The sequence below is a fragment of the Xenopus laevis genome, chromosome 3S, assembly GCF_017654675.1.
Source record: "Xenopus laevis strain J_2021 chromosome 3S, Xenopus_laevis_v10.1, whole genome shotgun sequence".
Taxonomy (NCBI): domain Eukaryota; kingdom Metazoa; phylum Chordata; class Amphibia; order Anura; family Pipidae; genus Xenopus; species Xenopus laevis.
In genome coordinates this window covers 90,416,961-90,431,553 of record NC_054376.1, presented here as the reverse complement: position 1 = coordinate 90,431,553, position 14,593 = coordinate 90,416,961, and the positions used below count along the sequence as shown (strand labels likewise).

Here is a 14,593-nt window from a genome sequence, read left to right as displayed (position 1 = left end):
AGAGCTCTCCCAAATATGTATATTCAATCAAACCCCTCTATATATTAACTAGGGATGCTCTGCATTCCAAGTTTGGCTGGGAGATCGGCAGAACCGCCAGCCTCTTTACAAATAAGGGTTTTGAATTGGATAAATATATAAATACTTCCAAATAAGGCAATGCCATTGCAAGGATATTAATTATAGCACAGGGCCAATGGCTTCCCAAAATCACGTAATTATCCGAAGAGGACTGGGTGGTAGCTACAAAAAATTATAATACATTAATCTTCTCTAGGAACAGACTCATCCAATTCAAATGAATACATCAGTTACATGTAACCCCTGCACGGCTCCATGCTATGGGATTAAAAAACAGACAACATATTCCCCTGATGTAACTCCCCAGCTACAGACTTCTTGCATATAATTTAAATTTGCCCCCTAATATCCCCTTAATGCCCCAAAAAACAATCCTTTTGTCATGCATATGGAATAACTAAGCCCAGAATGACTTAGGTAAAACAAATGGCATCATATGAAAGAAGAGGCTAGGGACTCCTAAATCTCTATAACAGATATTGGTACAACATTATGAATTTCCACGAGTAATATAATGGTAATCTTGCATATTAGTCCAGATAAAATAATTCCCACAAATAGAATCAATTATGTTATGGCAAGAAAAATGTTATGCATTGGATGGTGGGTATCCTCTCTCACTGTCTCCTCTTGGGAACAATTAGATAATAAAGCAATACGACTAGTAACCTTCACTGCAAAGACAGAAAATACTTTTCATTCTCCCCCGTTTATGTTCAAATTCCCCAACATTTGGAGGGCTATCACATGAATGATTTCATAAACAGATTAATGTTTCTTGCATTCTTTGCTTACCTCACTATAAATAGGTCATTAAAAATTGCCAAAAAAAAGAAAAAGAAAGCTGGTGTATTTATTATCATACAGGTATGGGACCTGTTATCTAGAATACTCAGAACCTGGGTTTGGCCGGATAGCGGATATTTATGTAATTTGGATCGTTATACCATTACCGGATAGATAATCATGTAAACATTAAATAAACCCAATAGGTTGGTTCTGCTTCCAATAAGGATTAATAATATTGTAGCTTAGATCAAGTACAAGGTACAGTTATATTATTACAGAGAAAAGGGAAATCAATTTTAAAAACCTGGATTATTTGATTATAACGGAATATATGGGAGACAGCCTTTCTATAATACGGAGTTTTCTGGATAACGGACCCCATACCTGTATTAGAAATGCAGCTGCAAGTGGAATAGGTTGTCTAACAATAAAAGTGTGAATCTCTCTTACCTGTCATTAGCAATCAAGGTTAAATCTATCCAAGACACATAAGCTCCAATTACTTCAAGGCACTGGCATGTCAATTCAGAATTACTGTGTTGATAAGTTTGCAGGATTTGATACCAAGATTCAACTAGATTTGGGATACACCGTTCTCTCATTGTATCTTTCAGTAGTGTATTTCGTCGGGCTTCCTTAAAACAAATGCTGAAATTCTTAAAAACATATCATAAAAATACATTCAGTTCAACTTGTGTTTGCAGTTTTATCATATTTTAATTCTGAACCTTCAATAGTAAAATGTTAAGAGATTCTGTATGACAATCCCTGCAAAGCATAATCAGAAACGACACATATTCAGAGTACCTGGATATTGATTAGGCTTCGAATGTGTTTATTTAAGCAATATACAAACATTTGGAAACAGATCCGCACACACCCGAGATTATGCAGTCGGGGAGTTGAATTGAATTTTTGTGGGGTCTACTCCCCGACTGCATAATCTCAAGTGTGTGTGGATACATTTCCAAATGTTTGTTGTTGCTAAGGGACCAGGCCGGGCCAACGGAGGACCAGCACCACCATTACAGTATTGGTGAATTACAGGTGTGCGGCAAAAAAATTACATTGTATTTAAGCAATATAAACACATTTTAAACCTAAATTATCTTTTAAAAATAATATACTGTAAAGGAAAATGTTGCTTACCTCTGCTGTATGAATAACATCCCGATCTACTACTTCAGCATCAATTGCCATTAGGATTCGAAGGTAGAGATCCACACCTCGAGGATTAAGGCCTACCACTGATAAGATATCAAAGAAGAACTTGGGCCACTTTGTGTGATACTCTATCACAAACACCAAGGCGAACACTTGGGCTGCTTTGTTCCGGATAAACGTTTTCTCTGGCTGTGCATTAAGCATCTGTATAGAAATAACAGGACTAAGTCCATTTTGTAGGTCTCTGCCTGGCTTAAAAAAACTTTAGTGAAAATGTAATATAAGCTTCATCTCACTGAAATAAACGTTCAACTAAAGATTCTGTACAGTTTCTGAAAAAAGCAGATATCTGTTCATTTGGTTATATTTTGGTTCCATTAGTTAGTAAGTGTAAGGTCAATGGAATCCTTGCATTTCTAATATATATTTTTTGTGGGGCAGTATTTTCTGATCTGCTTCTATTCTGCCTACTGCATTTTAAATGAGGACTGCTAGGTATAGAACTACAGAATAACTTACTGCATGGCCTCCTTTTTATTCAGGCCCTCTCCTCTACAATTCCTCTTCTAATACAAAACCACTCTGTGGTTGCTAAGCTCATACAAAAGGTTTCTAAACTTTCTATAAATGTTCACTACATTTGTATAGTTTGCTCTGTCATCAACTTCAATTACACACAGAAAACAAAACCAACTTTGGAAACTGTCTGTAAACACAAAACAATTTAGATAACTGCCCTCAGACCTTTAGGACCCAACATCACATACTCTGTCTAAACAGACAGATGGAATAATAGGCACAGAAGTGTCACTAGGCAGCACAAACAGCAGTTCAGGCCAAACCACATTACGCTTAAAGATATGTAAAATACTTATTTGTATATTCATTTTCATATAATGAGATGTCAGGCTTTGTAATAATGTAAGTAATATAATTTCAAGAGGTGAGAGTAGTAATTATCTTTGTACTGAATATTACTATGGCAGAATGAAAGAAAGTGAGAACCCAATAGGAAAGGGGAAACAAAGTCAGTCATTTCATTCACTGGAGAAGCGATCTAACATAGTGGCATCCTCAGTGAATTAGCCTTTCTTGTCCTTAAAGGAGAAGGAAAGGTTAAAACTAAGTAAGCCTAACACCCATGATAAATTCCTAAGGATTTGGCAGCCCTGGTTGGAGTACAGACACAGTGATCCCAATGTTTATCAGCTTCTTTCCATTTGACTCTCTTGCTATCACTCGATTTTATTTTTGTATTAATGTTCCGATGACTTATTTTGCTATTTCCCAGTCTTTTCCATGTAATTTCCTGACTAGGTGGCTCTTTGATTTTACTGTTTTATTATTGTGTAACCAAAGTTGATGTCAATGTGCACTGATATTTTACTTGTGCCCGCCCATGACTGTTTACATTATTTTTGATGACCTGCCACACTTTTGTGATGTACATTTGGCATTTGTTTGTGAAACAATAAAAATATTGTTGAAAAAAAAAAAAACTAAGTAAGCCTTATCAGAAAGGTCCATCTAAATATACCAGTAAATCCCCAAAGTAATGCTGCTCTGAGTCAAAAGAAACACTGCATTTCTTTCCTTCTATTGTGTACACATGGGCTTCTGTATCAGACTTCCTGCCTTCAGCTTAAACCTCATTGCCCTGGGCAAGAGTATGCTCAGTTTACTCCTCTACTGTAATCTGAGCCCAGAGCAGGGAGAGACTCAGGCAGGAAGTGATGTCACACCACGTTAATACTACAGCTCCTATCCTAAACAAACAGAGTTTCTAGAGCTTTTTACTCAGGTATGGTAAAACATTCTACAGAATAAATATAGCATTCTAGCTTGCACTATTGCAGCTAATCTATTGGCAATAAAATGCCATTAAGATCATATAAACATTTTTACATTGGTTCCAGTACTTACCTGAGACTGAAGCCATGACATGAGAGTTTCCCGAATGAGCTGCTGCTGCAAAGCAGTTAATTCAGAATGTCTGTACAAAAAGATATTAATTATTGCTCAAATGATAAAGACGGTAGCAGGAACAGCAAAGTTAATTCCTACTTATGACATTTAGCTGTATGAGAATACTAAATCAATTAGTGTGGCTTATACAGGATAAAACATGATAAAAACCTATCACATTTTAAAAGGGTTCCCACACACAATGACCTTTGTCCAGTGCAACTGCATTTCCTATAGTAACTCTTGATTCATAAAGAAGGACCTCAGCTAATGGCACACTAGGGGGCACAGTGAAGTTTAATCAGGTATTTAAACTTTTCATGTAATTTCATATGATAATTATTGGCAAAAAGTTGAACTTTGGTTGGGCCATTGTAGGACATTTAACTTTCAGCTTGAGCCTTTAACAGAGTGCTATCTTGCATCATTCCTTTTATTTCTGTCTTAAAACTGCCTGCCTCTGTATTTTACCTTTATCCAGGGCTGTATTTGGATGTGGTGCTGCCCTAGTCAGCTTGCCTAGCCTGCGCATGCTGTCACTGTAGGACCTGCAGCTACTCCCACACTGCTCAGAGCCTAAAGCACCTGGCGGCAGAAGTAGGCTACAAATGCTACTCCTTACATTTTAAGATTTTGTTACCAGACTAGGGGAATCACAGCCCTTTAGCAATGAAGATCTGTGAATTCAAAAACTCCCCAGTAGCCCTCCATATTCTTTTCTGCTGATTCAATTCACATGCACTGTGCTGCTGTCAAAATTAGGGTCTGACTCATAATATATAGTATATATAGAACATAGATGTCACAATAAAAGGCAGATTAGTAATGAATTCAGATTCTCATTACAGAATAGCTCAGAAAGCAGTGCAATTGTTCTCAGAATTTAATAATCAACCCTGTAGCATCAGCTTCTATGACAGATGAAACTCATCTTTGCTTGATAATTTGTGCTGACCCCTAAGCTGAGCTACCCCCCCCCCCAACCCTGAAGGTCTGCATCATTACTATCATAGAGATTCTGAAACTTTAGGCTAGAGCAGTAAGTTCAGTATATAAAGTACAGCATTTCAACCCATAGTTTTTATAGATTAATTCTCCAGATAATCTCTAACACCTTCTCTATAAAAACACAATGTAATTTCTCCCTACATCCTTCTTAATTTCTGAGTTGACCCTCAATTCCACTGTGAGCTGATTTTTGTTTGGAGTCCATTCAGTCAAAGACACATTTTCCAAGTGTCCCAACACATTTGGAAGGGGTAGACTGATGAGACTCAAAAACAGAGAGGACTTTTGTATAGATTTCAAAAAGCTTAATCGTGATTCTGACTTTCATATGGGTGTGTGGCTGCTTGGCATACACTTTCCAGTATATTATCTTTTTTTTTAAATTCTAAATAACTCAATGAACTTTTGTATACATTTGTGTGCATGAAAAAGAAGAGATGTGTAAACTATTTCTTCGCTCCATGTTTGCTTTTTTATTTGTAACAATATTTTTATTGACTTTTGTATATTATAGTACAACGTGTATTTCTGGCCTACTTGATGCCTTAACCAGTCATGTAGAGTCATCATAATAAACGAAGCACCTTTGCTACGAACTTTCGTAATCTGATTAAGTGTGATAGAATCTAGTTAAATTCAACTCAGATACACCATTTATCACACAAAGTTTAAAACATAGCTTAAACAGATTCCAGGGAAACAAAGCAATATATCTGACAATGTGGAATCTCTCTAAGGAGGAGAGGGAAGGGGACCCCACAGTGGGTCAAATAGATAACAGCCACCTGGTTATGGGATCATGTCATCTGTAGTCCAGCCATGCTTGCTAAATTTTTATAAATTTGGTATGCGTGTTAGTCACTGCCAAGTTTTTTTTGTCTCTACACGTTTGCTTTTATATATGAAATGGCTACTCAGAGTTCTACACAAATGTTTTTTAGCCAGGCAACCTGAACGATTTTTGGTAAGCCTCTTGCCTCTGCTCCCACATCTCTATCATGTCCCTCACCCATACAAGTTACTGCAGGGGTTCCCAGCAACCCCTTGATACTTTTCTCATTTCTCGTTTATACACATACATGACAGTGGTTTAATCCTGTAGCTGACTGGAAAAAAAATCTGGGGAGAATACCAGAGCTTGTAAATTTTACAAATTTAAAAAATACCAAAAAAAAACAAAAAAAAAAAACATAACTGACATTAGAAAATATAGCTTACTTAAATTTAATTTGGTGTTCCAAGACCTGAAAACAGAAGAACTTGACATGATCATCACTGAAACAAAAGAGAAAAAAATATTAAGAACTTGTAAAAACAACACTAGAATGATCGTTTTCAAATACATAAATAAGAAAGCATAAGACATTCTATGGAACAGTCATAACGTATGCATAGTTATCATACACCAGTTCCCCCATCGCTTTATCACTTTTATAACCATATACTGCAAAGTACAAAAATAGGCATTTCACCTGAAGCAACGCATAAAGATAAGATTCTTTATTTGTCCCATGTATAGTTATACAAGTACAACGTGCAGTGAAATGCATCCTGATCCACTATGTTAGACTGTGCAATGTTAACATATACTAGTTAAATACTACAACTAAGTACAAAAAGATTACCCTAAAAAAAATTCTAAATTTGCATATATCTTCTTCACTATATGAACGAGCTGAAGCTGTGGAATACTCTGCCTGGTGATACTGAGATAGGGGATTTCCATTAATGTGTTTCAGAGGGTTTTGGACTTCTACTTAAGTCATCTGGAAAAAACTTGAAAATATTTCACTGCTCACCCAAACTGCTTTGGTAAACTGCAATTTTCAAAATGACTCCCAAAGTCCATTTGACTTAGACTTACCACTACTAGAATTTACAAAGATAATTGAAAATCTTTAAAGACATGAATCTATTGGTTTTACTACTCTAGGATAAGGCTGGTTCAAGGACTATAATTCCAATTTAAGAAGTATTTTAATGACACAAACTCGGGACAGCTTCAAATAGTACCTTTATCCTAAGAATAATTCCAAAAACGTTTCTATTGTTTTTGTCAAGCAAAATAAACTTTACTTACACTAAGGGGCAGATTTATCAAGGGTTGAATAGTAAATTAGTAATAAACATTATCAAATCATCAAAGCCTTACAGCCTTTCAAGCTGCATTTTTATGACATTTTAATTTAAAGAGGTGGTTCACCTTTAGTATGGTTAACTTTTAGTATGCTATGGAATGGCCAGTTCTAAGCAACTTTGCAATTGGTATTCATTGGTATTCAGGTCTCTGATGAAGTGCAGTGACACGAAACGCGTCAGACCTCATGGCGCAGGGCTATACAGTTTGTTAAAAATGTTAAATTTTCAATAAAATCAAGCTTTTTACCAATTATCTGACGACCAAGTGATTCCTTGAGTGATCCGAAGAGTGCGCTGTCTAGGATTTCGGTGTGTGGTTAACTTTTAGTATGCTATGGAATGGCCAGTTCTAAGCAACTTTGCAATTGGTATTCATTATTTATTTTTCTTAGTTTTAAAATTATTTGCCTTCCTTTGAGTCTTTTCAGCTGTCAAATATAGGTCACTGAACCCATCAAAAAATCACATGCTCTATAAGGCTACAATTTACTACTCCTCTTTCTATTAAGGACCTCTATTACTGATATCCCTGTCTCTCCTTCAAATCAATACACGGTTGCTAGGGTAATTTGGACCCTAGCAACCAGACTGTTGAAAATTCAAAAGAATACAAGCTTAATAACTAAAAAAAAAAAACCCACAAATAATAAAAAAAGAAAACCAAATGCAAATTGTCTCAGAATATCAATCACTAAAGTTTATTCAAAGGTGAACAAACCTTTTAAGATCTATCTCTAAATAAAAAAAATATCCAAGCAGTTTCTCTGTTGCAGAGCTGTCCAATTGGAGGCCTGCAGCTCTCCAACTGTATAAGGACTCTTTAGATCACATAGACATTTTATTTTAAACTGGCATTATACTGTGTGATATGGTAAACAACCCCACTGTATGGAAAAGTTGTTAGCTCTAACTCTTTCCATGTGGCGTGACAGTTATCAGACATACTACATGTTCATAGGACAGATTATATAAAGTTGATCTACCATCCATATTAATCTATCTATTCGCTGATAGAGAACAATCAAAAATAATTTGGGTGCCACATCTGGTTTGTGGATCCCCAACTGAAAAAACATTGGTCTTTCCAATGAACTATGAAAAAGTTAGCCTTACAAAGAAGCAGAAATGATCTCACAGTGAGTTATATCACTCCCAAACTACAACTCTGTTTCCAAAATAGTTGCAACACTATGTAAAATAAAAAAAATTAAAAAAAAAAAAGATGATTTGCAAATAACTGAAGCTTTTATATTTAACTGTAAACATAACAAACAAACACAATGTGCAAAGACAGCATATCAAATGTTGAAACTGCAAAACTGTATTGTTTTCTGGCACGAAAGCCAGCATCCGTAATGGTATGGGGGTTGCATTGAAGCACATGACATGGGTAGCTTGCATATCTTGGAAGGTAATTTTACTGCTGAATTATATATCGGTTTTGAAGAAAAGCTGCCATCCAGACAACTTATTTTTCAGGGAAAGCCTTGCTTATTTCAACAAGGTAATGCCAAACTGCATTTCGCATTTCTTACCCCCATCCCGACTTGCACCTGCTTACACCCAACCGACCCCCTGCATAACCATCATGTAAATCATAAGTAATGCCACGTAAAGCAGAAGTAATATCTTATAATCAGGAAGTGACATCATGCAAAGAGGAATTGACATCACCTAAACAGGAAGTGGTGTCACACAGTGGAATGTTTTTGCCAAATAAAGTACATTCCCCCCCCCCCCAAGAGCTGTCTACAACTACCCAACTGCAGCTAAAAAAGGCCACAAACTGCCAGCTGTTTATTATATTAAGGTTACTCTGACCTTTGCAGGTATTTCTCAGGTAGACTGAGTGCTAAACTGTCCTGCCTGCATTCAAGATGTCACCCATTAAAACATCAGGCGTATTATGAAATGAAAATTACAACAAAGGAGAACCTGAATTTGGTCTCCTTAGTTCCCAAACGTTTACAAAATGTTGTTAAAAGAAGAGGTGATGCCACACAGAGGGAAACGTGCCCTGTAACAACTTTTTTTAAAAAATGTTTCCTGCATCATAATTAAAATGAGCAGTTATTTTTCAGAAAAAAAATGTCTCGAACATCTGACATGTCTTTGTACCACTTGCAATTAAATATAGGGTTTAAATTATTTGCAAATCATTCCATTCTCATTTTATTTATATTTCACAAAGTGTCCCAACTTGCAGAATCTTTAAATACTTATGGATAATGGTAATGCATTTATTGAACAATGCCACATGTAATTTGTCAAAACAAGTCAATATTACCAAATGTAAACATGCAATTCTGATGACAGGACTCAAGGTTATAAAAAGTTAGATACAAAGGTTGTGAAACAACTACAAAAAACAGAGTTTATGAGACCTTTAATATTACAACTTTTTTCTTTAAGTATAAACCTAGAAACATTCACACAATACTCACCTATATATACGTTGTACTAAAGCTTCAGCACAGACCTGCCATGCATCATGTGACACTTTTAACTGTTCGAAATATGCAGACGCCTGAAAAATTAGGTCAACAAAAAACACCCATGTTAACACTGTAAATGACAGATTCTGTGTTTGTTAGAAAAACATGGCAAGGACAACATGTTTAAAGGAGACATATTGTGTAAAGAACAAGAATGTGGCAGTGCATTATACTCTTAAAATATTGATGGAATGAGCTAAAAAAAAAAAAAAAATGTTTAGGGTTGATTTATTGAAAATTTCAGCAAAAAACCCTACTAGTCCCACCAATCTGTTCTCCTTACTACTGTTCAGGAGGGGCACTCAGCACACTGCACTGTAGAATAGGCAACAATCAGCAGCTAGGCTGACCTGATTGTTAACTGAAGTCTGCCATTGCTTGTGTGACTGCAAGGTTGTGATTGGCTATCGCATGCTTACTTTGTAGGGATGCACCGAATCCAGGATTTGGTTCGGGATTCGGCCTTTTTCAGCAGGATTCGGCCGAATCCTTCTGTCTGGCCGAACCAAATCCAAATCCTAATTTGCATATGCAAATTAGGGGTGGAGAGGGAAATCGGGTGATTTTTTGTCACAAAACAAGGAAGTGAAAAATGTTTTCCCCTTCCCGCCTCTAATTTGCATATGCAAATTAGGATTCAGTTCGGTATTCGGCCGAATCCTTCATGAAGGATTCGACCGAATCCAAAATAGTGGATTCGGTGCATCCCTACTACTTTGCTTCTGGAAGTGACAGTTAGGACACTACCAGCCCTCGTTTGAAACACAGACGGGACCGTAGCAGATCTATAGGAAGCGCCAATAAAGGGGCCATTTTTAAAGATAATATTTTAGCCCAAAGTAAAACCAGTACAATATATTATTATTATTATTATTATTATATGATTTTTATGTTTTTTTTATAATGCTATAGGTCTCCTTTAAAAAGAGAAAGGCCAGTCACAGATCTACAAATAAAGCCAAGCTCAAAATAAGACAATTCATAGGAAAACATTTTTACATTTTGTCATCTCAATTTATATACAGAAAACACAGTGAGAAAAGCATAAATCTATTATATTTTATACTGCTATTTTTCAGTAAATTTAAATAACACATTCAATTAGTTAATCTGTTTAAAGTATAAACAATATTTACAAATAACAAATAATACATATAAGAACACAAAACATACTCTCTCTCTGTAGTCGGCACTGGCATTTGGATTTAGCCCAAGCAGAGCTTGTTCATCCATGTCTGCTGCTATAATTCAAGTTTTATTTTTTTCCCAATAGGTTTGCCCCTTTCTGGCACAGCAGAATCAACCAACATCTGCCACAGAATAGAAAAAGCATAGTTAGGAGAAACATGGTATTATAAAAACAATGGTGATGCTTGTTTCAGCAGAAAGTCAGAATAAAAGCCTGGATATGGTGTTCTGCAACATGCATTGAACATACTATAACAATCAAATGTTTTCTAAATGAACACCAAAGCTTCAATATATGAACTAATTTGTGTAAACAAAATATATACATTTATAAAAACATTTTGCTATAAAAAGAGAAATGGTTGGATGGATACCCTAAGGGGCAGATCTATCAAAGGTGGAAGTGAAAATTCCAATTCAAAAAATTCAAATTTCGAGCTAATTTTTGCGGACTTCAATCAGGGAATAGTCCAAATTTAATTCGAATTTGAAAGAATTAAGAAAATTAATTACATTTATCATTTACTGTCTCCTTAAAAATTTGACCGTTCACCATCTAAAACCTGCCGAACTGCTGTTTTAGCCTTTAAGGGGCCTCCTAGAACCTATTTGGGATTAAGCCAAGATTTGGCCTTTTTCAGCAGGATTCAGATTCGGCCAGGCACTTAGATTCGGCTGAATCCTGCTGAAAAAAGCCGAATCCCGAATCGCATTCTGGATTCCGAATCAAAAACATGTGGCTTTTTGTCATACAAACAAAGAAGTCAAAAACATTTTTAGCTGCTCATACGGTTCTCTTTCTTCCTCGTATCCCCTAATTGCATATGCAAATCAGGGTTTGAACGCAGTTCAGTATTCAGCCAAATCTTTCACAAAGGATTTGGCCAAATTCGAAAATAGTGGATTCGATGCATCCCTAAATATAATATTCAGCATACCTATTCAACTTAACATTTGGCCCTGCAATCACCTCAAGTTACCTTCGGAGTGCCCTTTGGAATATTAAGGCACAGAATCCCCTTTTGCCTACAAAGTTATAAAAGGTGCATTCTAAAGTGGGTAACATGTCACCTGTAGGAGGAACACAAAAAAAACCCCAAGCATCTAGAACTTCAGTTTCAATGCAGTTCTTTATTTGGGAAATCATCCTTCAGCCTGTACACTGAAATATTCTCACAAAACTCTGAGGGAATTTAGTTACCCTGTAAAGGGACAATAAGGCAATTGATACATATAGGTGAGGGTTCTCATAATGATTTTGTACGAAAAGCAATTCTCCACAGACTTGCAGACATTACAACAAGTTCATTATAAACGGAGGATAAGCTTTAAATGGTGGTTCACCTTTAAGTTAACTTTCTGTATGATATAGAATGGTCAATTTTAAGCAACTTTTCAGTTGGTCTTCATTATTTATTATATATAGTTTTTTTAACTATTAGCATTCTTCCTCTGACTCTTGCCAGCTTTCAAAAGGGTCACTGACCCCATCTAAAATAATGAATGCTATATAAAGCTACAAATGTCTTGTTATTGCTACTTTTTATTATGAATGTTTTCAAGCCCTCTCTTATTCATATTCAAGTGTTATTCAAATGAACACATGGTTGCTAGGGTCATTTGTACCCTAGAAACTAAATTGCTAATATTATTAACTGGAGAGCTGGTGAATAAAAAGCTAACACAAAAATCACAAATAATAAAAAACAATTGCAAATTCTGGGGCTTCCAGCAGCTTGTCTGACAGGGAAATCCCATCTGCGTGTGAATATGATCCTCTGTGACAGGACTGCATAGGCCTGTATTAAGTCAGATAGTTGGCCACTTGCCCAGGATATGAGTGGCCATATCTGACAGCAAATAAGCCATAAGAGTTATTAAACAGAGAAGTCCACCTTCACAAATTTTGTATCTTTCTCTTTTTCTAAAATGCATGTTTAAAGATTAATGTTATATTTTCCTCTCTCATGTGTAAAATAGGTCACTGACTTTCTAAAGAGTCAGTAACGAATGTATCAAATTTTAAAAAGTTGCCATGTGACTAACTTAAATATACATTTGGAACATACTACTAAAGTCAATGTCATACAAGGCATCACACATACAATACATGGTGTTGTTTTCAGTCCAAACATGAGTGTTTTTATGACCGAAATCAATCTTATGTGCACAATGCCTTTCCTTTTATGCCTTTTCTGTTGGTGTTCACTGACACAGGGCAGGTAGGGGTGGATTGGTGTTTAGCTGGAGGAGAAAATGCTTGTTATATGGTGAATAAAATGCTAGTAACAAAAGCACTAAACCAGTTCTACACCAGTGCAGGCGGTATAGTGCCCACTACCAGCATTGCTTTGTTTTTTTCTCTCAATAAATATAATTTTCCCCAAAACAGAGTGCTAGTCCTATTAGCCTGCATCTCTTGTAGTTGTATGCTGCCATAACTGACTTAACTGGGTTTCTCTTTTACCTGCCAAAGTAGCAAAGTCCAGGAGTGACAGAAAGTGCAATGAGCTACCATAGGGTGCAGAGTACTTGATGCTCATGAGCACCAGTATCTATAAGTGCAGAACTTACAGAAGAACCTACAAAGTAGGTTAAGTTGCATGGTAATGCTGTATTTTACATGGGAGATTGTGCAGAGCAATTAAATGTGTTGCCGTATAAAGGAAAGTGTTAAACAGGATCTTAACCCAAAAATAAATGTTGCCTATCCTAACAGTTAGTTGTAAGCAACTTTCTAATAGACTAGAAAGGGACAGACAGATACTGTTTTCAATAGCAGCGATGTGTACAAATAACTTTAGAACCACTAAAGAATTTGTTACATGTTTATTGGTAAAGTTGCTTAGAACTACAATGTCTCATTAGGCAAAACTTCATATTTAAGTTTACAGCCGCTTTAATGGGTTTTAAGTCAGTCTATGTGGTCTACTGCTTTAAAAGAAATAACACAAAGACAATATCCCTGCTTATCTTACAGCCTATTTCATCATATCCCATAGCTTGCAATGCAGATATTCACTGTAATATACCTAAGTAAATTGTTTTCTCACCCCTGCATTCCCACAACATTACTTTATAGCTTTATTAATATTGTTTAGGGATTAAAACAGTAGTCCTTAACAAGCAATATGTATGTTTTTCATATGGGCCCTTAGGTTAATAATCATGGCAGAAACACATCACGTTAAGACATCATTACACAATTTTTATTCAATTGCCAGGAAAAGCGATACAATTTACTTTCATGTGGAGGTGAAAGTCATCATAAAGCCAAAGTACAACATAGGATTACATTTGCTAGTCATTTATGAATATTTACCACATACTGTACAGAATAAGCCCATACAGTAATCAAAGTTCTCCTAGATACCTATAGTTAATTGTGCATAATTAGACACAAAAGAATTTGCACATAATTACTTGTACACGGCACATTATTTTGTGTATTGATTCAAACTTAGAAACCATAGTAAAGAAGGTATTTGGTCACTTACAGGTGCCAAATGTGTAATTAGCAAATCTATTAGCGATATTAGAAACGTAAGCAATGTTGGTAACAACATATCCATATAATCAACATACAGGGGCAGATTTATCAAAATGTGAGTTCAGATTTTAATAATTAAAAACTCACTCACGTTCTATTCATTCCTATGGGATATCTGAAAGCATATTTATCAAATCTATCACCCATTGATAAATATGCTGCTAAAAATCCAATGAGATTGAATAGAACGTGGGTGAGTTTTTGGGTAAATCTG

At 35.8% G+C, this 14,593-nt stretch overlaps 1 protein-coding gene across 3 annotated transcripts in view; it reads right to left on the bottom strand.

The window, feature by feature from the left end:
• Nucleotides 1–14,593, bottom strand: part of xpot.S (exportin, tRNA S homeolog) — a 39,575-nt gene that overhangs the window by 23,982 nt on the left and 1,000 nt on the right. For 2 of the 3 annotated variants that reach the window (XM_018255991.2, XM_018255993.2), the window contains exons 2-7: nt 10,815–10,951; nt 9,591–9,673; nt 6,226–6,282; nt 3,958–4,027; nt 2,020–2,238; nt 1,321–1,526 (exon numbers count right to left, since the gene is read on the bottom strand). In XM_018255991.2, the coding sequence (XP_018111480.1) occupies nt 1,321–1,526; nt 2,020–2,238; nt 3,958–4,027; nt 6,226–6,282; nt 9,591–9,673; nt 10,815–10,874 (695 nt within the window). In that variant the 5' untranslated portion in view covers nt 10,875–10,951. The remainder of the gene's footprint in view (nt 1–1,320; nt 1,527–2,019; nt 2,239–3,957; nt 4,028–6,225; nt 6,283–9,590; nt 9,674–10,814; nt 10,952–14,593) is intronic. The other variant, XM_018255994.2, reaches the window with a different exon arrangement.